A 26,187-nucleotide genomic window follows, 5' to 3' on the forward strand; every position below is an offset into this window, starting at 1 on the left:
CTTGATTCCCTGAGAGACCAAATATCCGTCTGTCCCAGCCTTAAATGTATTCAATGATGAAGCATCCACAACCCTCTGGGATAGAGAATTCCAAAGATTCACAACCCTTTGAGTGAAGTAATTTCTCCTCATCTCAGTCCTAAATGATTGGTCTCTTATCCTGAGACTGTGCCCTCATGTTTTAGATTCCCTGACCAGTGGAAATAATCTCTGTATCTGACTTATCAACCCCCTTCAGACTTTTGTGTATTTCAATAAGATTGCCTCTCATTCTTCGATACTGCAGAGAACGTAGGCCCAATTTACTCAACTGTCATCATAGGACAACCCCCTCATCCCAGGGACCAATCTAGTGAACCTTCGCTGTACCACCTCCAATGCAAGTATATATTCCTTAAATATGGAGACCAAAACTGCACACAGTATTCCAGATTCCAGAGAAGATTTGACTCTCAATGATATAACACAGTTAACAGTGCATTAATGGCTACAGCAGAGCAAGTGGGGGTTAGTTGGGAATCAAAAGTTAAAAAGGCAGAAAATGTTGGCTCAACATTTTAACCTTGAAGAAAAGGGTGATCCTGGTGTCTATCAGCTTGAGTTAGCTAAAATTCAGTTACAAATGAGGCAACTGGAACTCAAAAAAGAGAAAAGGAAAGAAAAGGAAGGGACTAACAATTACAACTTGAATTGAGCTTGAATTCGAAGGGAGCAAAAAAGAAAGGGAAAAAGACAGATGATTACAACTTGAAATGAGAAAACTTGAATCCAAAAGAGAAGAGTTACAAAAAGAAAGAGAAGTCAGGAAATTTGCACTGGTTAGAGAAAACCTAGATTACACGAACAGGGAGTGGCAGGAAGGTTTGAGGATGAATCCAATTTAACTCCTGGTTTTGTTTAGGAAAGGGATATTCGTTTAGTGTCTAAATTCATGAGGAAGGAGTTGAAGTTTACTTTGTGTCCTTTGGAAAAAATTGGTATGAAATGGCAATGGGCGAAGGAAAGTTGGGCAATTTTATTGTAAAGTGTGTAATTGGGAAAAGCGTTAGAAGTATATTCATCACTTTTGGACAAACAGTCAAGTGATGGTGAAGTGGTTAAAACTGCAGTTTTCAAGTTAATGAGTTGATACCAGAGGCTTAAGAACAAAAAATCAGCAATTTAAGAAAGAAACCTGACCAGACATTTATGGAATTTGCTAGAAAGGAAGAAAATGATATTTGATTGTTGGTGTCGGTCCGTGAAGATTGAACAGAAGTTTGAAAACCTTAGGGAACTAATCCTAATGGAGGAATTTAAAAATAGTGTTCCATCAGGAATAAGGTTCCACCTGGAAGAGCATAATGTCGGTAAAATAAGGAATGTCGCAGAAATGGTGGATGATTATGAATTGATCCACAAAAGCAGTAGTTACAGGCCCCAATTTGGAAACTTTCAAAGGAGTTGGAAGGATGGGGTACCACAAGGATCAGTGCTTGGGCCCCAGCTATTCACTATCTATAACGATGATTTGGATGTGGGGACCAAATATAATATTTCCAAGTTTGCTGATGACACAACTAGATGGGAATGTGAGTTGTGAGGATGCAAAGATGTTTCAAGGGGAATTAGGCGAAGCGAGTTGGCAAGAACATGGCAGATGGAATATAATGCAGAAAAATGTGAAGTTATCCACTTTGGTAGGAAAAACAGAATTGCAGAGTATTCTTAAATGGTGAGAGATTAGGAAGTATTAATGTCCAAAGGGATCTGGTTGTCCTTGTTCATAAGTCACTGAAAGCTAACATGTAGGTGCAGCAAGCAATTAGGAAGGCAAATGGTATGTTGGCCTTTATTGCAAGAGGATTTGAGTACAGGAATAAAGAAATCTTGCTGCAATTGCCTTGGTGAAAGTGCACCTGGAGCATTGTGTACAGTTTTGGTCTCCTTACCTAAGGAAGGATATACTTTCCATAGAGGGAGTACAAAGGAGGTTCACCGGACTAACCCCTAGGATGGCGGGATTGTCATATGAGGAGAGATTGAGGAGACTGGGCCTATGTTCTGTAGAGTTTCGAAGAATGAGAGGTGATCTCAATGAAGCATACAAACTTCTTACAGAGCTCGATAGGGTGGATGCAGGAAGAATGATTCCCCTGGCTGGCGGTGGTCTAGAACCAGGGTACACAGTCTCAGAATAAGAGGTAGGCCATTTAGAACTGAGATGAAGAGGAATTTCTTCACACAGAGTGTGGTGATTCTTTGGAATTCTCTACTCCAGAGGGCTACGCAGGTTCAGTCATTGAGTATATTCGAGACAGAGATCGGGTATTAAAGATATCAAGGGACATGGGGATAGTGCGCAAAAATGGCATTGAGGTAGAAGATCAGCAATGATTTAATTGACTGGTGGAGCAGTCTTGAAGGGCTGAATGGTCTACGAGTACACATAATTAACCTAGATTTGGCATTTGGTTACTAATTAATACTCCAGATCATTATGTTAACTAGTTTTAGCCTGCTGGTTTATTGTTGAAACAAAATAATTGAATTTAACGTACAGAAATATTCTAAAATATAAGAGTGGCGCAGTGGTTAGCACTGCAGTCTCAGCTCCAGCGACCTGGGTTTGGTTCTGGGTACTGCCTGTGTGGACTTTGCAAGTTCTCCCTGTGACCGTGTGGGTTTCCACCAGGTGCTCCAGTTTCCTCCCACAGCCAAAGACTTGCAGGTTGATAGGTAAATTGGCCGTTGTAAATTGCCCCTAGTGTAGGTAGGGAATATGGGATTACTGTAGGGTTAGTATAAATGGGTGGTTTTTGGTCGGCACAGACTCGGTGGGCCGAAGGGCCTGTTTCAGTGCTGTATCTCTAAATAAATAAATAAGTCAGATCAAACTCCTCTGGCTATTCATGGGTTTGATGGAGGGGCAGTTACATCCATTAAACAGAATCCTTATCAACTCAATCCTGATGAATTGGCTCAGGTCAAAGAGGAGGTTCAATATGTGCTAAAGAACAATGTAATTGAACCTAGTCAAAGAAGCTGGAGTTTCACAAAACGAGATGGTTCCAAAAGATTTTGTATTTATTATTGGAAAGTGAATGCAGTAATCTAAAACAGACTTTTCTCCAATCCCACCACTTGAGGATTATATTGACAAAGTGGGGAATTCAGTCTTTATTAGCAAAATTGACTTGCTGAAAGGTTATTGGCAAGTCCCCTTGACCTACCAAGCTAAAGAAATTTCCGCTTTCATAACCTCAGATGGTCTATTTCAGTGTAAGGTCTTGCCGTATGGTATGAAAAATACACCAGCCACATTTCAAAGGTTGATCATCCAGGTGATTGCTGGACTGAACAATTTCTTTGTGTACCTTGATAATCTGTTGATATACAGTGACACCTGAGAAGACCATGTTAAACACGTGAAGGCTCTATTCGACAGGTTAGAAAGAGCCATTTTGGTAGTAAACTTAGTGAAGAGCGAGTTTGCTAAGGCCACCTATTTAGGGCATGTATTTGGTCAAGGTCAAGTGTTGCCTAGGGGTGCTAAAATTCAGGCGATAATAGACTTCCCAGTCCAGAAGACAAAAAGGGAGGTACTATGATTACTAGGGATGTGTGGGTTCTATCGGGAGTTCATTCCTAACTTCAGTACTGTATTAACTCCCCAGACGAATTTGTTAAAAAAGGGCATAAAAATCCAGTGGACAGAATCCTGTCAGATGGTGTTTGAGAAGCTAAAGGCTATTTTAATAATTGAACCCATTCTAGCAGCGCCAAATTTTGGCAAGCCCTTTCAAGTGTCTATTGATGCCAGTGATGTAGGAGTAGGAGCAGTGTTCCTCCAGGATGATGATGCTGGTATTGAACGACAGTCAGTTATTTCGCTAGAAAATTCAATAAGAAACAGAAGTACTCCACTGTTGAGAAGGAGGTTTTAGTTCTTGTATTGGCCATTCAACATTTTGAAGTATCTGTCAATAATGGCCAAGGGGAAATAACTGTTTGCACTGATCATGATCCATTAAGGTTTGTGGAAAAGTTCAAAACTAAGAATGCTAGATTATTTCGGTGGAGTTTACTGTTAAAACCATTTATCCTAAAGATTGCTCTTTCCTGCAGCATGTACAATGTAATTGCTGATGCTCTATCCAGAATTTAAAGAATGGAGGAAATCAACATTGAATTATAAAATAGTGCTTTTACCTGTGTAAAGTATAAAATGTTAACAATGGAAATTTTACAAGGTTATATGTGATTATGTTGTAAGAAAAGTCATTACTGTGGTAATGAATTTTCTATTTTTAGTGGGGAGGTGTTATGAACACTGGACTTTGTAACATGATTTAAAAATTTAAGATGGAGTCTGGAGGATCAGGTGACCTCATCCACTCTGATAAAGGACAAGACAGATCAAAGACTTTTTTTTGAAAAAACGTAGACTGCCGGGGTAACACCTGAAGAATAGTGAGTTTCAGCCTCCCAGACGTTAGGGTTGTAAACAGGAGGGTCAGTGATTATGAAGACGCAGATGTACCAAGCAGCTGTTAACACCTGGGTCCCATGGAAGGCCCAAGTAGGTCTGTGAAAGCAAACTTCTGGACTTTGCATATTGGAACATGGCAATGAGCTATTAACTTTTGAGTTCAGATAAATTTAACAGATTTTCTGAAGGCAGACAGGCTGTAAGAGAGGAAACCAGTGGTTGCGGCCTCAAGGCAGGCTTTAAGAAGGGAACCCAGCGGTTGCAGCCGCAGTGAAGGTGGTAAGGAAGACAACCAGTGGTAGCAGTCGAGAGAGGGAAGGGAGGAACACCTGCTCTTGGAAACCAGTGAAAGGCTGCTAAGACTTGAACCTGTTTTGAAAGTTGAAACTTGCGGAGAAGTAGAAGACCAGAAGGATCACTAGGAATCGTCTTATTCACAGGCACCAGGTCGGAAGCGCTCGGAGAAGTGAGCGAAGAGGACGTTGATTTTTGAAATGGTCTTGGAAAACCAACCCATTGCTACTGGGAGGAGTTTGGGACTTCTAACTGCAAAGATTTTGCCATCAAAAAAGGACTGTGTAATGTATAAGTGTGGTGTGAGGTTTTCAAGTATTTTAATAAGTAATAAAAATACCTTTCTTTGTAATCTGGGGTATCAGCTACTTACAAAGTACTATTTAGTTAATGAAGATTTCTTTTTAGTTTAGTTGTTACAATAAAAGTCTTAAAACATGAAATCTTGTGTAATGCTTTAAATTGGTCTGGGGGTTCATATCTCATTTTAACATTAATGGTCTCACTGCAGTTGTAACAGTATTGATTAGGAAGAATATGACAGTGTTGGCAAGAAAGGTTGTCATGGAGCAGTTAAGGATGGTATCAATTAGGTTAGAGTTGAGGATCAATAGAGGTGCCATTACACTACTGGGTGTATTCTATAGGCCACTAACCAGTGAGAAAGATTGTTCTGAAAGTACTTACATTTTTAAAAAACTTTTTTGAGGACTCATGTTTAAAAATTGTGGAAATGGATTCATTTGAAAGACTGAAGAGATTCCAGAGATGCTGGACTTCGATTTTTTTTTTAAATGGTCACTGGAAAGACTTTGTTTAAAAACAAACCCTTACTAGAAGTCACACGTCTTAAGCTAGGTAAGCAGCAGGAGCCTTGGTGACTAAGGGAGTTATTTACAGAGGAGTGACATGTCAAAATTTATGGTGGTCAAGAGTAGGTTTCATTTTTAGATATTGTTTTGGTTCAGTTAGGTGTAAGCCTGCTAGGGAAGAAGGTACCAGCTCATCCTTTTCCACCTCTTTGGTACAACCCTGAGAATCCAGTGTCATAGCTGAAACCCTGGATGCCGTGATTCTCTTGGAACGCCTGCCAGACTAATCCTCGATGTTGCCTGAAAAGAACTGCTCGAAAAAGATCACTGACAGCCATCTACGCATATTTAGACTCTAGAATAAAGGACCAGCTTGGAACATACCATATCTTATCCTTTTCCTTCAAGAATTAACAAGTATTTGGCCAAAGTTTTTTTGTCTTTTTTGTAAAGAGATCTCTGTAGAGAGAACTTCTTTATTTTTTCTTTAACGTGTGTGTGTGTTCATTTAGAAGTGAACTTTCATATTTCAACCTGTGTGTTAATAAGCTTTGTATCTTTATTGAATAAGTCTTGTTTTATAATTTATTATTTTTTGGTTATTAAAGAAACCTGGTTGGTGTATTTTATTCTGAAACTAAAATAAAGTATATAATTGGCCATATCGGTAACTGGGTAAACGTTTAAATATATGGTGTGACTGGTGGAGAAGTGGAGCTAGATAAAGACAGTGCACTCCTCCAGCCTCGGTCGTAACATAAACTCGCTAGTATGGATATGGCTACTCGCTTTCCAGAGGCCATTTCCCTAGCAAACAATTTCTGCTAAGGTAGTGGTAGAGAAGATAACCCAGTTCTTCACTCGATGTGGATTACCGATTGAGATCCAGTCGGATCAAGGTTCCAATTTTATGTGCACTCATAACTTCCTGAAAAGTGTTAAAAGTCCTCAGCATACCACCCACAGACACAAGGGGCTCGAGAATGGTACCATCAGACTCTCAAAACAATGATCTGGGCATATTGTTAGGGATATCCCCATGATTGGAACGAAGGGCTGGAATTTCTTTTGTTTGCCACCAGGGATTCACCTACTGAGTCTACCAGTTTAGTCCTTTTAAATTGTTACGGCCAAGTGAAGGGGTCACAGTCGCCCCTTTTGCCTCTTTCTCTTATTTGACCGCAACAGAGTTTATTCCTTTTAAACAGTGATGATGCTTACCACCTCAGTGAATGTTTAACCTTTTTACCTTTAGTGTGATTGTGAAAGAACCAATTGGACAGGCTGTCTTGAGTTTAAACAAGAAAGAGTTAAATTTATTATACTCACTAGGCTAAACATGATCTTAAAAATAATGGAAAAAACCTACACATTCACGTGAGGATATCAAACACACAAATAGATTACAAAGTGAAAAGTAGTTTTTTTTTGGTTGGATTAAAGTCCAGAATAAATAAATGTTAAATACACAGTTTGAGGTTGGATGATTCGGTGGTCTTCTGGCTGGAGTTGTATTCTTGAAGTCTTGGCTGGTCAAAGTTCACTTTGTGGCTGGCCCACTTGGTTCAGGGTTTTCTTGGAGGCAGAATTATAGATGGCTCTCTTGCCCTGGTCTCTGGCTGTAGCAGTCTGTAGGCTTGGAGGGTCCACATTGCAGATGATTTTCAAACTTGATGTTTTCTGGAAAGAGAGAAAGAAAGGGAGGCACACAGCCTTCTCTGCTGCTGCACACTCAGTTACTGCTTGTCTCTTTGTGTGTGTCAAAACTCCCAGTTTTTCACAGCCTGGGGAGATGGTCACAAGGGTCTCTCAATCCCCTTTGTTTTTAATGAGGTCCAAAGTCTGAAACCCAAAGCCGCTCTGAGGTGGTATTGTCAGTGTTTACCCCTTGGAAGAATGTCTCCATTCATGAGTGCCTCAAGATGAGTTTGAATGTGCTGCTAACCAGGGTGATCTGGATAATGTAATCAGTTAGCCAGAGCAATTATCCTAGCTGGGCTTCCTGTTATGTAATGTTTCTCATTTGGTATATACTGTTTTCTTAACAATTAGTTTATGGACATGAGGTCAGAGGTCCTCTAAAACTAATCAAAGAAAGGTTTTTAGAGCAGAGGGACAAATCCTCTGTGTTAGATTATGTATCTCTGTACCGGGAACAGTTCATAAGAGCCTGCAAAATGGCTCAGGAACACCTAAACGCTTCCCGGTGGTGATACTGATTCAACATATTGTTGTGACACAGCCGATTCTTTTTCTGGCGATCTGGGGTGTCAATCAAATAACTTACTTTACCAATCCTTTTGACTACTCTATATGGTCTACTGAACCGTGCTTTCAGCGGTTCACCCTGTAAAGGCAGTAATACTAATACCTCATCCCCTGGTTGAAACGTTTGAGTCTCGGCATGCTTGTCTGCCCATTTCTTGCTAGTTGTTTGGGAAGCGTTTAGGTGTTCCTGCGCCACTTTGCGTGTTTAGACGCTAGAATAAAGGACCAGCTTGGAACATACCCTGTATTATCCTTTTCCTTCAAGAATTAACACATATTTGGCCAAACTTTTTTTTTTGTATTTTTTGTAAGATCTCTGCAGAGAAAACTTCTTTATTTTTTCTTTAACTGGTGTGTGTGCGTGTGTGTGTTGGGTTAATTTAGAAGGGAGCTTTCATATTTCAACCTGTGTTAATAGGTTTGTATCTTTATTGTATAAGTCTTATTTTGTAATAAATTAATATTTTATTTGGTTATTAAAGAAACCTGGTTGATGGATTTTATTCTGAAACTAAAATAGGTAAAGTATATAATTGGCCATATTGGTAACTGGGTAAAATATTTAAATATATGTTGTGACCCGTGGAGAAGTGGAACTAGAGAAAAACAGTGCACTCCTCCAGCCTCGGTCGTAACAAAATATAGAGGAGCAAAGTTGCAGGGAAATTAGATAGGTGCAAGAACTATAGAGTAGTGATAATGGGGGACATTAATTATCATAATATAAACTGGGATATCAATAATGTAAAGGGCAGAGAGTGAGAAGAGGTTCTGAGTGTGTTGCGGAGAATTTTTTTGATCAGTATGTTTCTGACCCAACAAGGAAGGAGGCATTACTGGATCTGGCTCTGGGGAATGAGGTGGGTCAAGTGGACCAAGTATCAGTAGCAGAGCATTTAGGGAACAGTGATCATAGTATCATATGGTTTTGATTAACTATGGAAAAAGACAAGTAGCGATCTAGAGTAAAAAATACTTAATTGGAGGTGGGAAAATTTCAGTGGAGTGAGATATATTGGAATGAAAGATTCGCAGGCAAAGCTGTAATGCAACAATGGGCTGCCTTTAAAGAGTTGGTTCGGATTTAGTCGAGGTATGCTTCCACAAGGGGGAAAGGTAGGGCACCCAAAGGTAGAGCTTCATGGATGATGATGGAGAGAGTAAGATGAAGCAGAAAAAGGGTGCATATGACAGATGTCAGGTGGATAATACAAGTGAGAACCAGGCTGACTAGTAAGTTCACTGGCAGTAAAGAAGGAAATGAGAGGCAAAGAGAGAGAGAGTATAAGAAGAGATTGTCAACTAACATAAAAGGAATGCAAAAGTCTTCTGAAGGCATATAAATAGTAAAAAGTTAGTAAGAGAGATGGGCCTGATTAGTGACCAAAAAGCAAATCTATGCTGGAGGCAGAAGACATGGCTGAGGTACTAAATGAGTACTTTTCTTCGTTGGTAAAGACGGATGCAGATGCTGCCCTAGTTGTAGTGAAAGAGGAGGTAATTGAGATACTAGATAGGCTAAAAATTGATAGAGGAGGATCTAGAAAGGCTGGCTATACTAAAAGTTGATAAGGGCGGAAATTGTGGAGGTACTGGCCATAATCTTCCAGTACTACTTAGATATGGGGGTAGTGCTAGAGGACTGGAGAATTACAAATATTACACCCTTGTTCAAAAAAGGGTGTAAGAATAAACAAAGCAACTACAGACCAGTCAACTTAACCTTGGTGGGGTGGAATGTTTAGAAACCATAATCCGTGACAAAATTAACAGTCACCTGGACAAGGGTAGATTAATTGAGCAAAGCCAGCATGGTTGTGTTAGAAGAAAATCATGGTGAACTAACTTGATTGAGTTTTTTAATGTGGTAACAGAAAGGATTGATGAGAGTAATGCTTGTGATGTGTATATAGACTTCCAAAAGGTGTTTGATAAAATGCCACATAACAGGCTTGTCAGCAAAGTTGAGGCCCATGGAATAAAAGAGACAGTGGCAGCATGGATACAAAATTGGCTGTGTGACAGGAAACAAAGAGTAGTGATAAACGGTTGTTTTTTGAACTGGAGGAATGTTTACAGTGGGGTTTTCCGGGGTTGGTACTAGGACCACTGTTTTTCTTGATCTTTATTAATGACTTTGACAAGGGTGTAAAGGGCGCAATTTCAAAATTTGCAGATGACCCAAAACTTGGAAGTATTGTGAACTGTGAGAAGGATAGTGATAGACTTCAAGAGGACATAGACTGGTGGAATGTGCAGACACTTGCCAGATGAAATTTAATGCAGATAAATGTGAAGTGATATATATTGGGAGGAAGAATGAGGCAAGACAATATAAAATAAAGTGTACAGTTCTAAAGGGGTGCAGGAACAAAGAGATCTGGGGGTATAATGTGCACAAAACATTGCAGATTGGAAAGTGGTTAAAAAGGTAGATGGATTCCTGTGCTTTATAAATAGAGACATAGAGTACCAAAGCAAGGAAGTTGTGATGAACCTTTATATAACACTGGCTTGGCCTCAGCTGGAGTATTGTGTCCAATTCTGGGCACTGTATTTAGGAAGCATGTGAAGGCTTTCGAGAGGATGCAGAAAAGATTTATGTGAATGGTTCCAGGGGTGATGGACTTCAGCTACGTGGATAGATTGGAGAAGCTGAGTTTGTTCTCAGAGAAGAGAAGGTTGAGAGGAGATTTGATAAAGGTGTTTAAAATCATGAGCGGTCTGGACAGAGCAATTAGAGAAAAACTGTTCCTTTTGGCGAAGGGGTTGAAAACCAGAGGAGACACATTTACGGTGATTGGCAACAGAACCAAACATGACATGAGAGAACTTTTTTTTACACAGCTGGCGGTTAGGATCTGGAATGCACTGTCTGAGAGGATGGTGAAGGCAGATTTAATTGTGGCTTTCAAAGGGGAATTGGATAATCACCTGAAGAGAAAAGAATTGCTGGCATATTGGGAAAGTGTTGGGGAGTGGGACTAGCTGAATCTTGCAGAGAGCTGGCATGGACCTGATGGGCCGAATGGCGTCTTTCTGTGCTGTAACCATTCCAAGATTCTAAAACAAAGCAGTATACTGGTCACAAAATTTTTTTTAAATGATTTGTCAAAGCAAGCAGGGCCTTGCTGCAGAGCAAAACAAGTGCAAAAAAAAAAGCTGGTATCAGTGAAAGTGACTTAAGCAGTTGGATTATCATAAATAACAAAATGATCCATTCATGCCCTTTAGGGAGGGTTGCCTGCTGTTCTTACCCGGTCTGGCCTGTACGTGACTCCAGTTCTACACCAACGTGGCAGCCCTCTAAAGTGGTCTAGCAAGCCACTCACTGATCTGGGTATTTAGTGATGGGAAGTAAATGTTGACCTTCCCAGTAAAGAATTAAGTTTTAAAGAAAACAATTGGATGTTGTTTAAAAGGTGAAACAGAAGATTAGTTTTGCTAAATAACAATTACACTTCCTGCTTTGTGCTTTTATGGTTTTAGACCTATGTTTGGAGGAAACTTAATTCAAGCAATCCGGACTATTTTCTAAGCAAGATACTGCAGATGCTGGAAATCTGAAATACAAACGGAAAATGCTGGAAATACTCATTAGGACTGACAGCATCTGTGGAGAGAGTTGATGTTTCAGGTTGATCATCTTTCATCAGAATTGGTGACCAAAAGGTCATCAACCTGCAACGTTGGGCGAGATTTTAACTCACTCAAAGTTTTATCTACTTGCACAGTGTTAAAATCAGGCCCATTAACTCGTTCTTTCTCCATAGATGCTGCCAGACTTTCTAAATATTACCAGTATTTTCTGTTTTTTATAAAGAGGACTATTTCACTTGTTGAACAATCTATCTTTTATATGAAGTGACTGAATTCAGATCTAAAATATGGTGGCTGAGTGAGTGGAATGTGTAAGTGAAACTGAGCCATTCACACCTAAAGTTCCACGCTGTATTAGTTGTTCTCATAGTATTCAATAGACCTCTTTTTCAAGCAACTATCTAATTCCTGTTTATGAATATTTAGACTCTGCATCAGCACCAATCAGCAGTAGCAAATTTCACATTTCTACATATCCTCTGTGTAAATATATTTTTCTTACCTTTTTAATTTTGATACATTTGTGCCCTCTATCAATATTTAACTGATCATAACCCTTCATTGTCCTGAAGTTTTCTAACAGGTAATCCCTTAACCTTTTCATGTCTAGTGAAAGGAGTCCCAATTTCTCCACAGATGCTGCCAGACCTGCTGAGTATTTCCAGCATTTCTTGTTTGTGTTTCAGATTTCCAGCATCTGCAGTATTTTGCTTTTATTTTAGTACACTTGGCCATGCTTTTCCACGCTTGGAATGAGGAAATTCTTAGTCTAGGTGTCCTCTTGCCCAGTCTCATGCCCTCTGATGCAGGGGTCACGTTTGAGTTGGGTAGTGACTTCATCCCAAACTAGACCCCGCAGAAACTGGTATGGAAGGCTGGTGCCTGGCATATCGTGAATACAGCTTTATTTGTGTCTCTTCTGTCACATTCCTGCCACACTTGGACCAGAGGGATCATGGATTTCTGTGACCTGTATGTTTACAAGGAAATTATGGAAAAATTGCTCTTGATAAGATATCACCTGTTACGCAAATCAGGGCCTATGTGATCGGGGCGAGTTTGATTGCCTAAGTGAAATGGAGACAAATTTTTCATTTACAACCCCCACTCCCCCCCCCCCCCCCCCCCCCCAACCCCCCACCCCACCCTGCCAAGTTTGTCTTTCTCAGGAGACCACAGGGGCTAAATTTGATAGCACCCAAAAACTGGCACGGGGATTTATTCAAAACTGTAACCTCTCATACATAGTTACATTCTAAGGCCACCTATCTGCCCCTTCTGTTACCCATCATGAAATGCATTGTCCCTAGCTTCACTTCACCATGCCGGAATTTGGGGATCAGGTTATTTGAATGGCCCAGTCATATCGCTGGTGCAGGCCTGCCTGCCTTTCCCAAGAAAAAGTTAGATGCTGCAGGTGTCAGAGGACTTAATTTTAAAGGCCTTACGTCATTTCAGTGTCTCCTCTCTGCTTGTTATCAATGCAAGTGCTCCACATTCCCGGAGCAATGTTGAAAGTCTAGAGTTCCAATATCGTGGGTCTTCACCCTGTGCCCAGCGGTTTGCACTTGAGGAATAAGTGTTCCCCAGGTACAAACCATAGGGAAATTAGCCTCCAGATTACTTGTTTACATGATGTATGAACGTAAGCACTGTGGAACACCACTTGCCACATATTTTTGTGGTTCATAAAATGTGCTCTGAGCATACATTATTTTCAAACCTTACATTTTTCTTCTTTAAAGATTATCCTTTGCCATATCAAGCGGAGTTCTTTGTGAAGAACATGAATGTGGAAGAGATGTTGGCAAGTGAGGTTATTGGTGATTTCCTGGGAGCAGTGAAGAATGTTTGGCAGCCTGATCGTCTCACTGCCATCAACATCACCTCAGCACTAGACCGGGGTGGGAGAGTGCCTCTTCCCATCAATAATATGAAGGAAGGGTGAGTTTAATTTTTCAAAGAGACAAAAATAATCCTTTGCATCTAATCCTTTGTTTTTTTAAAATTTGTTTTGTTCACCTGTCCAGGTCACTGTGCCAAGGGGCTGGAGGTAGGTTGCCTCTTCCCTGAGCTCAATTGCTGCCAGGCTTGACATAAAAAAAATGGCATGGGTGGATTTGTCCTTTTTGTTATTATCCTTTTCTCTAGACTTGGAAGCCTAGGTGGGCTCACTTCCGGCAGAGAGCAAACTAGTACACTTAGTTTTGTCCTATCAACACCTTCTCTTTTGTTATCTCTTGCCCCACCCCCGCTTTAGTTACTTAAAACCTTTTACATTTCTAATATCTGCCAGTTCTGATGAAGGGTCACTGACCTGAAACGTTAACTCTGCTTCTCTCTCCACAGATGCTGCCAGACCTGCTGAGTATTTCCAGCACATTCTTGTTTGTGTTTCAGATTTCCAGCATCTGCAGTATTTTGCTTTTATTTTAGTACACTTGGCCATTCTTTTCCACGCTTGGAATGAGGAAATTCTTAGTCTAGGTGTCCTCTTGCCCAGTCTCATGCCCTCTGATGCAGGGATCACGTTTGAGTTGGGTAGTGACTTCATCCCAAACTAGACCCCACAGAAACTGGTATGGAAGGCTGGTGCCTGGCATATCGTGAATACAGCTTTATTTGTGTCTCTTCTGCCACATTCCTGCCACACTTGGACCAGAGGGATCATGGATTTCTGTGACCCGTATGTTTACAAGGAAATTATGGAAAAATTGCTCTTGATAAGATATCACCTGTTACGCAAATCAGGGCCTATGTGATCAGGGCGAGTTTGATTGCCTAAGAGAAATGGAGACAAATTTTTCATTTACAACCCCCACCTCATCCCCCAACCCTGCCAAGTTTGCCCCTCTCAGGAGACCACGGGCTAAATTTGATAGCACCCAAAAACTGGCAAGGGGCTTTATTCAAAACTGTAACCTTTCATACATAGTTACATCCAAAGGCCACCTATCTGCACCTCCTGTTACCCATCATGAAATGCGTTGTGCCTAGCCTCACTTCACCATGCCGGAATTTGGGGATCAGGTTATTTGAATGGCCCAGTCATATCGCTGGTGCAGGATTTCTTTTTTATTTTTTCATGGGATGTGAGCGTCACTGGCAAGGCCAGCGTTTGTTGCCCATCCCTAATTGCCGTTGACAACTGAGTGGCTTGCTAGGCCGTATCAGATAAGCGTCAACCATAGTGCTGTAGGTCTGGAGTCACGTGTTGGCCAGAACAAGTAAGGGCGACAGATTTCTTTCCAGTGAACTACACGGGTTTTTTACGACAATTGATGATAGTTTGACAGCACCATTATCGAGACTAGCTTTTAATTCCAGATTTTTAAAAATTAATTAATTGGATTTAAATTCCACCAGCTGCTGTGGTGGGATTTGAACCTGTGTCCCCAGGACATTAGCCTGGGCCTCTAGATTAATAGCTCAGTTATATTACCACTACACCACCATCTCCCCGTTGCTTGTGATGCAGGATGCATGCCAACTTCGTGCTAACTGCTCATTTCAGTTATGTCACCATTCGGCCAGTGCTAACCACACTGTTGATTGACTAGATGCATCAGCAGTGGGCCAATATCAGGAGTGGCTAGCATCACTTAATGTTAGGGTGCTTTGCTTAAAGCTAGCCTGCACCTTTTAAAGGGGAGGCGCATTGTGGCCTGAGCAGATGCTGGCAGTCTTGCAGGAAGTGACTCTGACCTGCGAAACATTGAAGAATAGCACAACATGGGAGAGAGCAGGCTCCAAGGATTTCAGACTCTGCACTGGAGGTCTTAGTGGAGGAGGTGGAAATGAAGAGAGATGTCCTGTATCTGCAGCGGGCTAGGTGGCGCTCCAGATATGCTCAGAAGTCAGTGGGAGCAGATAGCCTTGGAGGTCAGTGGTAGGCGTTGAGCCCTGAGGACCTGGATGCAGTAGTGCAGGAAGTTCAGTGACCTCACACAAATGGTCAATGTCAATGAATGCAGGTGCCATATCCTACTGCAACTGCACCACTAGCCTCAGACACTGTTCAATTCACCTCAGCCCAAGACTCATCCAGCAGCAATCTTGATCAGGACTCATACTTAACATTCATATGTTCCACTGCATTCTCACACACTGCTGCAAGCCTCACTCCCACCTCAAAGATTGCAGATACTGCCAGCTATTCAACATGACAGTCATATCAGCCGAGCACACTGCACCACACTCACTGACACACTTCGCTCTCTGTTGCAGGACAAGGTGGCACACAACCGGAGGCAACAGGTGCTAACCGGAGGAGGTTGGGCATGCCTGCATGCTCTAACCCCCATGGAGGGGACACTGCTGGCCCTTATTGGGAAGGGCCATTGCTGAGGTCTTGGTCAACGACGCTGAAACTGTCGAAGATAATATCATACCTAATCCTCCTTATCATATGCCAATGCCCCCTCATTCCACATTCAGTTCTGATTTACAAGCTGCAGATAGTGCATACATGCACCTCCTACTCCACCTGCGATCCCTGCACCACAACCTTATCCTTGTAATAAAAACAAGAAATGCTGGAAATACTCAGCAGGTCTGGCAGCATCTGTGGAGAGAGAAGCAGAGTTAACGTTTCAGGTCAGTGACCCTTCTTTAGAACCTTATACTTGTACCTTTCTATTTCAAACAACTGAAGTTTCAGGCAGTGGAGGAACAGCAGAAAGAGAGAGATGATGAAGATACACCTTCACTCGATTTCATGCTTGTAGCTGCCAGCTCAGATACCGATGCTGCAAGTAATTTAGAGGATAGCTTAGTTTAGTTTAGAGATACAGCACTGAAACAGGCCCTTCGGCCCACCGAGTCTGTGCCGACTATCAACCACCCATTTATACTAATCCTACACTAATTGCATATTCCTACCACATCCCCACATGTCCCTATATTTCCCTACCACCTACCTATACTAGGGGCAATTTTATAATGGCCAATTAACCTATCAACCTGCAAGTCTTTGGCATGTGGGAGGAAACCGGAGCACCCGGAGGAAACCCACGCAGACACGGAGAACTTGCAAACTCCACACATGCAGTACCCAGAATTGAACCCGGGTCGCTGGAGCTGTGAGGCTGCGGTGCTAACCACTGCGCCACTGTGCCGCCCCTAAAATTAATTAATTGGATTTAAATTCCACCAGCTGCTGTGGTGGGATTTGAACCTGTGTCCCCAGGACATTAGCCTGGACCTCTAGATTACTAGCTCAGTTATATTACCACTACACCACCATCTCCCCACTTAGAGATGGGATCTGCACTGGACACAAGTGGGCTGCAGCCAGGGCAGGGGACAAGCATAGTGTAGGTGCCAACTCACCAGAGGGCAAGGTTGCACACTAGTTTGATAAGCACCTAGATGGGGCAGTTTACAAAAGAATACTGATGGTTAGCACAATTAAACGCTTGGTTCACTGGGAAGCCTGCCAGAAAGCCTGCAGTCGTTAGCATGGAGGAGTCCAGCACCCAATTTGGCACAAGGCTTGGACCCAACCACATTGCAGTACCTGATGGCTGATGTTGCACCTTCCATCCAACGTATGGGTGCTGCAGTGGAAGCTCAGACTGCTACCATCATGGCTGTGGATTAGAGTGTGCAAAGGGACTTGCAGGGTGTCACCAACAATTCAGTAATCTATCCTCCATCAGACTACTAGGAATGCTGAGCGCCGTCCCAGGAGAGTGGCATTGGCTCCATGTGTTGCCCTCCCTCGGGAAGATAGCATGCATCCTTCCACTCCTACTCTGCCAGTGCCCTTGCTGTTGCCTGTCAGCCTTCTAAGCCCAGAGCTGATTGAGGTCATCCTCCAAGGTCATCTGCAGTCTTCTCCACTGAAACTCAGCCTTCCACCATCCATGCTGCAACACTGGGGTAGCACTAGAATAGGCAAAGGCACATGGAAGACAGGCCCTAAGAGAATGTGCAAGAGTGATTAATTGACCTTTGTATGCAATATGGCATGATTTAGTTTATAAATTTGGTTTGAAATGTTTATTTTGTGTTGGCTTTTAGTTTTTGCATTGTGGCCAAGTGGACTTTGATGGTCAGCGACAGAGGGAAAGTCAGGTGTGGAACTGTTGGTGAATGGAAAATTGGGCTGCGGTCACTGGCATTGTGTTTGAATGAGTTCTTCGTGGACAGCTGGACCAGAAAGGGGCTATCGAGGTTGCCTCCTGCCTACCTCTTCCTCATGCTGCTGCTGCTGATCCTCCACCTTTTCCTTTTCATGCTCCTGCTCGCAGTATAGATGGTGACAAGGGCTGTTACCTCATGATGGCGACTTTGTGCAGCATGCAGCAGACTGTCATGAATCTTGACACCTGCTCTGCTGAATGCTGCAGGGCTCCTCCAGAGCAGTGCAGGCAGTGGAACTCATGCTTCAGCACAGCAGTGATCTGTTCTATCACATTTCTTGTGGCAGCATGGTTTTAATTTGTATGCATGCTGCGCATGTGTATGTGGCTTGAACACAGGAGTCATGTACTGTGTAGTCAGCGGATAGCCCTTGTCACCCAGTAGCCACCTGTTGGTTTGCTGTGGTGTCTCGAATCCAGCTGGCACAGCAGACTGTTGCAGAATGAAGGCATCATGGCTGCTGTCTGGATGTCGGGTATTAACCTGCATGATTCTCTGCCTTTGGTTACACACCAGCTGGATGTTGATGGAATGGATTCTCTTTCAGTTCCGATATCGGGCAGAGTTGACATGTGGTGCCCACAAAGATATGTATGTGCTGTCAGTAACACCCGTGCTCTTGCATTGCCTACCTCTCTCTGACAAGACAGAATGAAATGTCATTAGCTGTCATTGAGTGGAGAGCCTCCATGATCTCCCTTACGTAACAGTTGAAGGCAACCTGAGAGATGTTGCAGATATCTCCAGACCAGCCTGGAATGAGCCAGAAGAATAAAATTTCACCAGCACTGGCAGTCCTTGTTCCACTCTAATGTTGCAGTTGTGGCTGCTGCAGGTGTCAGATTTCAGTTAAGATGTCCCTACTGAAGGGCAGGCATTTCACACATTTTTCCTTGCTGAGGTTCACTTGGAAAATGATTCCCTGAACACTGTGGGAAGATGTGGCTTCCTGCTGAGAGCCCCTCTCTTCTGCTCCTCTCTCTTTCATCACCTTGTTCTGCTCTACTTGTCTTGTGTTCATTCTCCCTGTCATGCTGTATTCCATACTTCTAATTACCGTCCACTGCGTGTGCTAATGCCCTCACCAGTATGCCATCTATCGCAATTTTCCCCAAATGTGTGCGTTTGCACCGCAGGTGCCATTTTAGAGGACTGAGGGCACTCATAATTCCTGAGAAAAGGATGCAAGCTATCCCAATTTCTTATCCTACATGTCTCAGGTGAGTGGGGAGTATATGCGTTGTGATGCAGCAGGCAGCATGACTGAGACGGGCGGATGATCCAGTGGATCGTTTCCTGTTTGTCATTTTCATGTTTTCGTTAAATCCAAATGTTTTCTGAAATTGCCATTTTAAGGTATAAATGCACTTTGTAATGCCCAGCTCTGGACAGTGGTTCAGTACACAGGTTTTCAGGTTGCTGGAAAACACTACATTCTGTTGGAATTCTTCCTCTACAGGGTTTATGTTATGGTGGGTACAGATGTGACTTTCTCATCATGCCTAAGGGAGGTGGAAACTCCACAGAATCAGCTGAAGTGCAGCCAGGAGATGGAACCAGGCATAAGCTGTGACAAGAAATTCAGGGCCCAGTTTGACATTGACTGGTGTAAACTGTCTTTGGTAAGTCAGGCACCATCTAATTGTGATTTTACAATCCTTTCCGTATTCCCTCTTTTAGAGGGGGATCACACGCATTTTGATCTACTCTTTCGTGCTTTAGCTCCAGATTATTGCATAGTGTTTACAGTACAGTAGCAGGCCATTCGGCCCAACAAGTCCATACTGATATTTATGTTCCACATGAGCCTCCTGCCACCTTTCTTCTTACCCCATCAACATATCCTTCTATCCCTTTCTCTTCCATGTGTTCATCTAGCCTCCCCTTAAATGCATCTGTGCTAGTCGCCTCAACTGCTTCTTGTGGTAGTGAGTTCCATTTTCTGGGTAACGAAGTTTCTCCTAAATCCCTATTGAACTTGATAGTAGTTAAGCTATATTTATGGGCCCTAGTTCTGGTCTCCCCACAAGTGGAAACATCTTCTCCATGTCCATCCTGTAAAATCCTTTCATAATCTTGAAGACATCTATCAGGTCACAGCTCAGTCTTTTCTGTTCAATTTTTCCTGATAGGTATAACCTCTCATTTCTTATAATATCCTAGTAAATATTTTTTACACCTTCTCTGATGCATCTTTTTTATCCTATGGAGAGCAGAACTGTTTACAGTTCGTTAAGTGTGATCTAACCAAGGTTCTATACATGTTTAGCATAGCTTCTCTGCTTTTCAATTCTATTCCTCTAGAAAGGAACCCCGGAGGTTTGTTTGCTTTTTTTATGGCCTTATTAACCTGCGTCACTATTTTGTGATTTTTAGTATCCGTACCTACCCCCCAGATCCATCTGTTCCTCTATCCCATTTAGATACTACTTTTCCAGGGAGCAGGCAGCCTCCTTTTTCTTCCTACCAAAATATACCACTGCACACTTACCAACTGCAAGCCAATTCTGCAAATTTATTATTGTCTTTCTCTATTTTGTTGCAGTCCTCCTTTTTATTAACTATACAGTCCAATTCGGAGTTGTTGGCAAATTTTGAAATTGTACTTCCAATTCCCGAGTCCAAATTGTGGATGGTGATGGCGAACAAGAGTGGTCCCAGCACCCAGTTCCTTGTGGAACACTATTTTCCACGATTGGCCAGCTATTTTCCAGCTGCTGTTTAATGTTTGTCGAGGATCACAATCTCGAGCATTATCTTGTTTGGGACTTGCTGTCCCCAATCCATCATAAGACAGCTCCACTTTAATAAAAATACCAATATTAGCTAAGAAAAATTCCAAGAGGATTCCAATCAAATCATGATGCAAACAGTTAATATATAAGCCTGTTTAATTATCATTTAGATTGCCAGTATTTGTTTCCATTCACTAATTGTCTGAAGTTTGATTGTAGATCAGTTACACCTTCTCCATCCACGGGCCAAGAGGATCTGTTAAAGACTAGTCACCACAGAGCTATGTTTAACTATGGGCTCCTAGCAAATGGACTCCATAATCTTCCATATCACCCAGCATCCTTTTAAGTGCTTAGTTTCAGTCCAGAGCATCCAAGACAGGAACATCCAACACCATTTGGGCACTGAATTTTCCAATCTCAGACACTTTCTGATGGGAATAACAATAGAAAAACACAGTCAAGTGTCAAGAAAAGCAGTAGAGTCCATTGCTGCCGAAAACTTGTAGTTGAGATACATCTATTTAGATTCAGGTCTGTAGCCTAGAATTGCCAAATCAGCAGTGGGCCTAGGAGGGGCAGCTTGAGCTGGAATGCAAGAAAGTGGCCCTGATGAGGCAGGATGGTTCTGCCTAGTTAACATTATCTCTATGAACTTAAATTTCATTAGCTACAAAAATCAAAGAAAATGAATTGCTTTGTCTTTCATTGAGTGAAAATAGATCAATTAGCTTCACTTTATCTACTTAGTCACCTATATAAATTTAAGCAGTCAAGTGCAAGACTGGGGAAAATAAAACCCTTTTGTTTTAGAAACTAAACTTGTTTGTTTATTTTTTTCCCTGTACAATTTCAACGTTGTGCAAATATTAACTAAATCAGTTTGAAAGGACTAAGCCTCTAGTTCATCGAATCATCAAATTTATAAGGTATGTTGCCTTGGCTCAGTGGTAGCACTCTTGCCTCTGAGTCAAAAGGTCATGATTTAAGCTCCACTGCAGAGACCAGAAAAAATATCTAGACTGACACTCCAATGTGGCACTGAATGTTGCATTGTCCAAAGTGCCTTAGACTATAATAGTGACTGCACTTCTAAAAGTACTTAATAGGCTTTAAAAGGCTTTGAGATGGCCTGAGTTGTGAAAAATGTTATATAAATGAAAGTTCGCTCTTTCTTTCCCTCCACTAATCCTATTTTCCTGCCTTCTGTTTTTCCATTTCAAATAGTTAGCCAGTTCCCATTTAAATGACATAGTTTCTGCCTTTGAGCCTATTCAGTTCTCCTGCAGTTGTGTGGTGTAGTAGTAATGTCGCTGAATTAGTAATCCAGAGGCCCAGGCTAATGCCCTGTTCAATTAATTAATAAATTAAATTAATTAATAAAATAATCTGGAATTGAAAGTCTCAGTAACATTGCCATGAAACTGTCATCAACTATTATAAAAGCCCATCTGGTTCACTAATGTCCTTTAGGGAAGGAAATCTGCCGTCCTTACCTGGTCTGGCCTACATGTGACTCCAGACCCACAGCAATGTGGTTCACTCTTAACTGTCCCCGAAATGGCCTTACAAGCTGTTCAGTTGTCAAGGGCAATTAGGAATGGGGAAAAGCCAACAATGCCCACATTCCAAGAAAGAATTAAAAAAAAAAGACATACAGCTAGCCAATTGTCTTTCCATGATGGTGTTGCTATTGTCAGGCAAGCCCCCCACCTGCCAAGAATGAGGAAAATTAATTTCGCCACATGAACATTGATTTTAAACTATTGTTGCTGAAAAAAGAATTTGCTTTAAAAAACAATTGGAGCCCCTGACTGGAAAGACATTTGCATAGTAACAGACAGTGTTGGAACAAGGGACCCAGTCCTTGTTTCCTCAGTACACAGAAGAAGTGGTCAGACCAGTTGGGTCACATGACTAACTGACTTGGAGTTTTTTGAATTTGAACTTCCAACAAGGAATTTGAAATCAGAAGTCTCTTTTCTCCTGGACTGAGAAGACCTCCGTCCTGTCTGCTCTCATCTCGTTCTCACTAGCTTCGGAACCCATTGAAGACACATGAACCCCAAGAGAGAAAAGTCTCCTACCATGAATAGGTTTAAGAAAAATACTGAGCCCCAACGAAAAGCAGGACTACTTACAAAAGGACTATTGTGTGCTCGAAGCACAGTAAACAAGAAACTCTTCTGATATTGCCTGAAACCCCTCCATTTTATTTTTCTTCTCTTTTCTGTCTCTTTTTGCATGTGTGTATCACGTATGCATGCTAGTGTGGAGTGCGGCTTATATCCATAGGCGTTAACGGTATTAGAGTTTAAATTTAAGATTTAATAAATTTCACTTTTCTTTAAACCTAAAAAGTCTGTTTATGCTCATTTCTTTGCCTTATAATTGGAAAGTGGTGAACAAGGATTCACCAAAGGGGGAGCTCAAAACACAGTGTGTTTAAAATTAAACCCTGTTACAGCAAGACTAGGTAAAGACAGTAAAAGACCCATAGACACCTTTCTCACCTGGTCATAACACTAAACTTTACCGAGCTACAGAGATTGATCTACTATCGCACATTTGGAGTGAGGCTTGCCTATTGTGGAGTCAAAATATACCCAATTTTGATGTACGTAACTCTTTATATGTTCCATCTGTTTGCTGTCTGTCTCACTCTGAACTTAAATCTCACTCCCATTGCCCCATGTTAGCAGGCTCGAGCTACATTAGTTTAAAAAAAAATTATATATTTTAGCTTCCATATTGTTTAATTTATTCTATTTTGGTGGAGCTTCAACTTTGTTATACGATTGTGGTTTGTACTTCATGAAAACTTGATCATAGTTATATCAGATTGAATAGACAGCAGAGCTCCAAATTTCCAGGGACATGAGAAGGCAAAAAGCCTGATTCTGGAGCTGAAGTCAATTCTTCAGGATTCTGCCTCAGTTTGCTTGTGTCTCTTCAAATTTGGTGAAGTAGGGGCAACGGGGCCATTAATGAATGTTGAGCCTAACCAAATCCTGCCCCCCCCCACCCCCCGCCACAGAAGTTGGGGGTGTGTCTGGCAAAATTCCCAGGCTTCCCCAGGAAATTGCTCCTAGCATGGCATCTGAGAGGTCCAACAGAACCTACACCTGATGAGAGCATGAATAGGTTCGGTTTTGGAAGTATTGATTACCTACTCCTGGAATTGCAATAGCTCCACTGGGACTGAAGAGGATTTCTTTGTGTTTTTTCATCAGCTCAGAAGAGCCTGTGGCACCTCCAGTCGGCCACTCTGCCTTCTGGCAAATATATTGGGGTGGGAGCTGATAAAGCGACTATACAAATGCAAAGTCCCCACCCTAGTTATGCAATTGATGTACTCTGGGTTTGGGGATAGGATTGCCAGCTTGACACAAAGGCAGCCCACCAAAAATTTCAGGACTGCAGTGTAGGGAGGGAGTGATTTAAAAAGAAAATCAAAAGATTGGTCACCATGATTAACTCTTGCAGACCTCCCAGTGACTGGTATTAGAGCAGCATTGGCGAAAGCTTACTCCAGTTATGTCAGCTGGGAAGGTGTGTTGTATTGGGAGACAAACACAGGTGGAAGTAGGGAAGTAAAATAAATTACAGAATGGAAACTAATTATAGATGAATTTCAAAGCATCAGGATTATTGTTTTTTTCATTTTTATTGACCTTTACAATGTAAACAATGGCCAATGAAATATGGACCTGGATATTGAATACTATCTGATGCTGGACCTGGCCAATCCTTGTCTGGGGTTTGCCGGTAACTCTTAACCTGTTTGCAGTTGGTATTCTACAGTCCTTGTAAAGAACACTTTGGTAATTTACTTGCATTGCACCAGAATTTGCTGTCAAAATAACAGTGATCCTAATGACGCTAACTTAAATAAAGTTCACCGTTAATTATGTGTAAATGATACAGCAACTTCAGGTGAGGGGCAGACGCAGGGTTAAACTCAAAAATCCAAATGTTGTGCCGTTTTGCTCTGCCGTTGGCTTCACAAAAATGGCATTTCGGTCTCTGCCTCACCAGTGAAATGCATTGAATGTCATGAGGTTTCTGTATTTGCATGGTAGATATAAACTAACTTACCAGAGATATTTAGGGCTAGTAGATGATTGCAGAAGTACCCCTTTAACATTGTGATGATTGTAAATGGCAGCTAATCAATCTCTCTTGCACTGACTATTAACTGTAAATGCGGAGTCTCATTGCTTCAGGCTTTGAATTTTTTGGGGCCATTTTAATAAATCCTTTTTTTTTGTCTTCCCTTCTCATTCTTAATCCAATCTTTCTTTCCTTCTCTTTAATTCTCTTTCTGTTATTGATTTAGCATTGCATTCACCCTCCTCAGTCTTTCTGCTGTTTTATTTTCCAATTCTTGGGCTGAATTAACCCTCTGGTATTGGGGGTGTGGCGAGGGGCCCCGGAAAATTGTTACTGCAGAGGCCTGCCACAACCCCCGACGCCGAGAAGTCCCCGCCGCATTTTGCCGGCAGTGGTGAGGCCTTGGTGTGGCGCCCCCCCCCCCCCCCCCCCATTGCATGGAGGCGGTGCCATCATTTGCATAATAAAATTAATTCAAATCCATGTTAATGAACTTAGCTGGACCGGGTGGCCGTTCCACGCCAATATTCCAGCTGGTGGCTGGAACATAGAACAGTACAGCACAGTACAGGCCCTTCGGCCCACGATGTTGTGCCGACCCTTTAACCTACTCCAAGATCAAACTACCTACGTACCCTTCATTCTACTATCATCCATGTACCTATCCAAGAGTCGCTTAAGTGTCCCTAATGTATCTGCTTCTACTACCACCGCTGGCAGTGCATTCCATGCACCCACCACTCTCTGTGTAAAGAACCTACCTCTGACATCTCCCCTAAACCTTCCTCCAATCACCTTAAAATTATGCCCCCTGGTGATAGCCCTTTCCACCCTGGGAAAAAGTCTCTGACTATCCACTCTATCTATGCCTCTCATCATCTTGTACACCTCTATAAAGTCACCTCTCATCCTTCTTCGCTCCAATGAGAAAAGCCCTAGCTCCCTCAACCTTTCTTCATAAGACATGCCCTCCAGTCCAGGCAGCATCCTGGTAAATCTCCTCTGCACCTTCTCTAAAGCTTCCACATCCTTCCTATAATGAGGCGACCAGAACTGAACGCAATATTCCAAGTGTGGTCTAACCAGGGCTTTATAGAGCTGCAGCATAACCTCGCGGCTCTTAAACTCAATCCCCCTGTTAATGAAAGCCAACACCCCATACGCCTTCTTAACAACCCTATCAACTTGGGTGGCAACTTTGAGGGATCTATGGACGTGGACCCCAAGATCCCTCTGTTCCTCCACACTACCAAGAATCCTGTCTTTAAGCCTGTATTCTGCATTCAAATTCGACCTTCCAAAATGAATCACTTCACACTTTTCCAGGTTGAACTCCATCTGCCACTTCTCAACCCAGCTCTGCATCCTGTCAATGTCACGTTGCAACCTACAACAGCCCTCCACACTATCCACAACTCCAGCAACCTTTGTGTCATCGGCAAACTTACTAACCCAGCCTTCCACTTCCTCATCCAAGTCATTTATAAAAATCACAAAGAGCAGAGGTCCCAGAACAGATCCTTGCGGAACACCACTGGTCACCGAGCTGCAGGTTGAATACTTTCCATCTACTACCACCCTCTGTCTTCTATGGGCCAGCCAATTCTGTATCCAGACAGCCAAATTTCCCTGTATCCCATGCCTCCTTACTTTCTGAATGAGCCTACCATGGGGAACCTTATCAAACGCCTTGCTAAAATCCATATACATCACATTCACTGCTCTTCCTTCATCAATGTGTTTTGTC

The 26,187-nt window shown here is 42.2% G+C and overlaps 1 protein-coding gene across 2 annotated transcripts in view; it reads left to right on the forward strand.

Annotated features, from left to right (window-relative positions):
• The window catches only part of sgce (sarcoglycan, epsilon), a 125,442-nt gene that overhangs the window by 40,728 nt on the left and 58,527 nt on the right, over positions 1–26,187 (forward strand). For both annotated transcript variants that reach the window (XM_068009915.1, XM_068009908.1), the window contains 2 exons: positions 13,191–13,389; positions 19,052–19,214. In XM_068009915.1, coding sequence (XP_067866016.1) covers positions 13,191–13,389; positions 19,052–19,214 — 362 coding nt within the window. The remainder of the gene's footprint in view (positions 1–13,190; positions 13,390–19,051; positions 19,215–26,187) is intronic.

The sequence above is a fragment of the Heterodontus francisci genome, chromosome 2 (assembly GCF_036365525.1).
Source record: "Heterodontus francisci isolate sHetFra1 chromosome 2, sHetFra1.hap1, whole genome shotgun sequence".
In the NCBI taxonomy this organism is placed as follows: Eukaryota; Metazoa; Chordata; class Chondrichthyes; order Heterodontiformes; family Heterodontidae; genus Heterodontus; species Heterodontus francisci.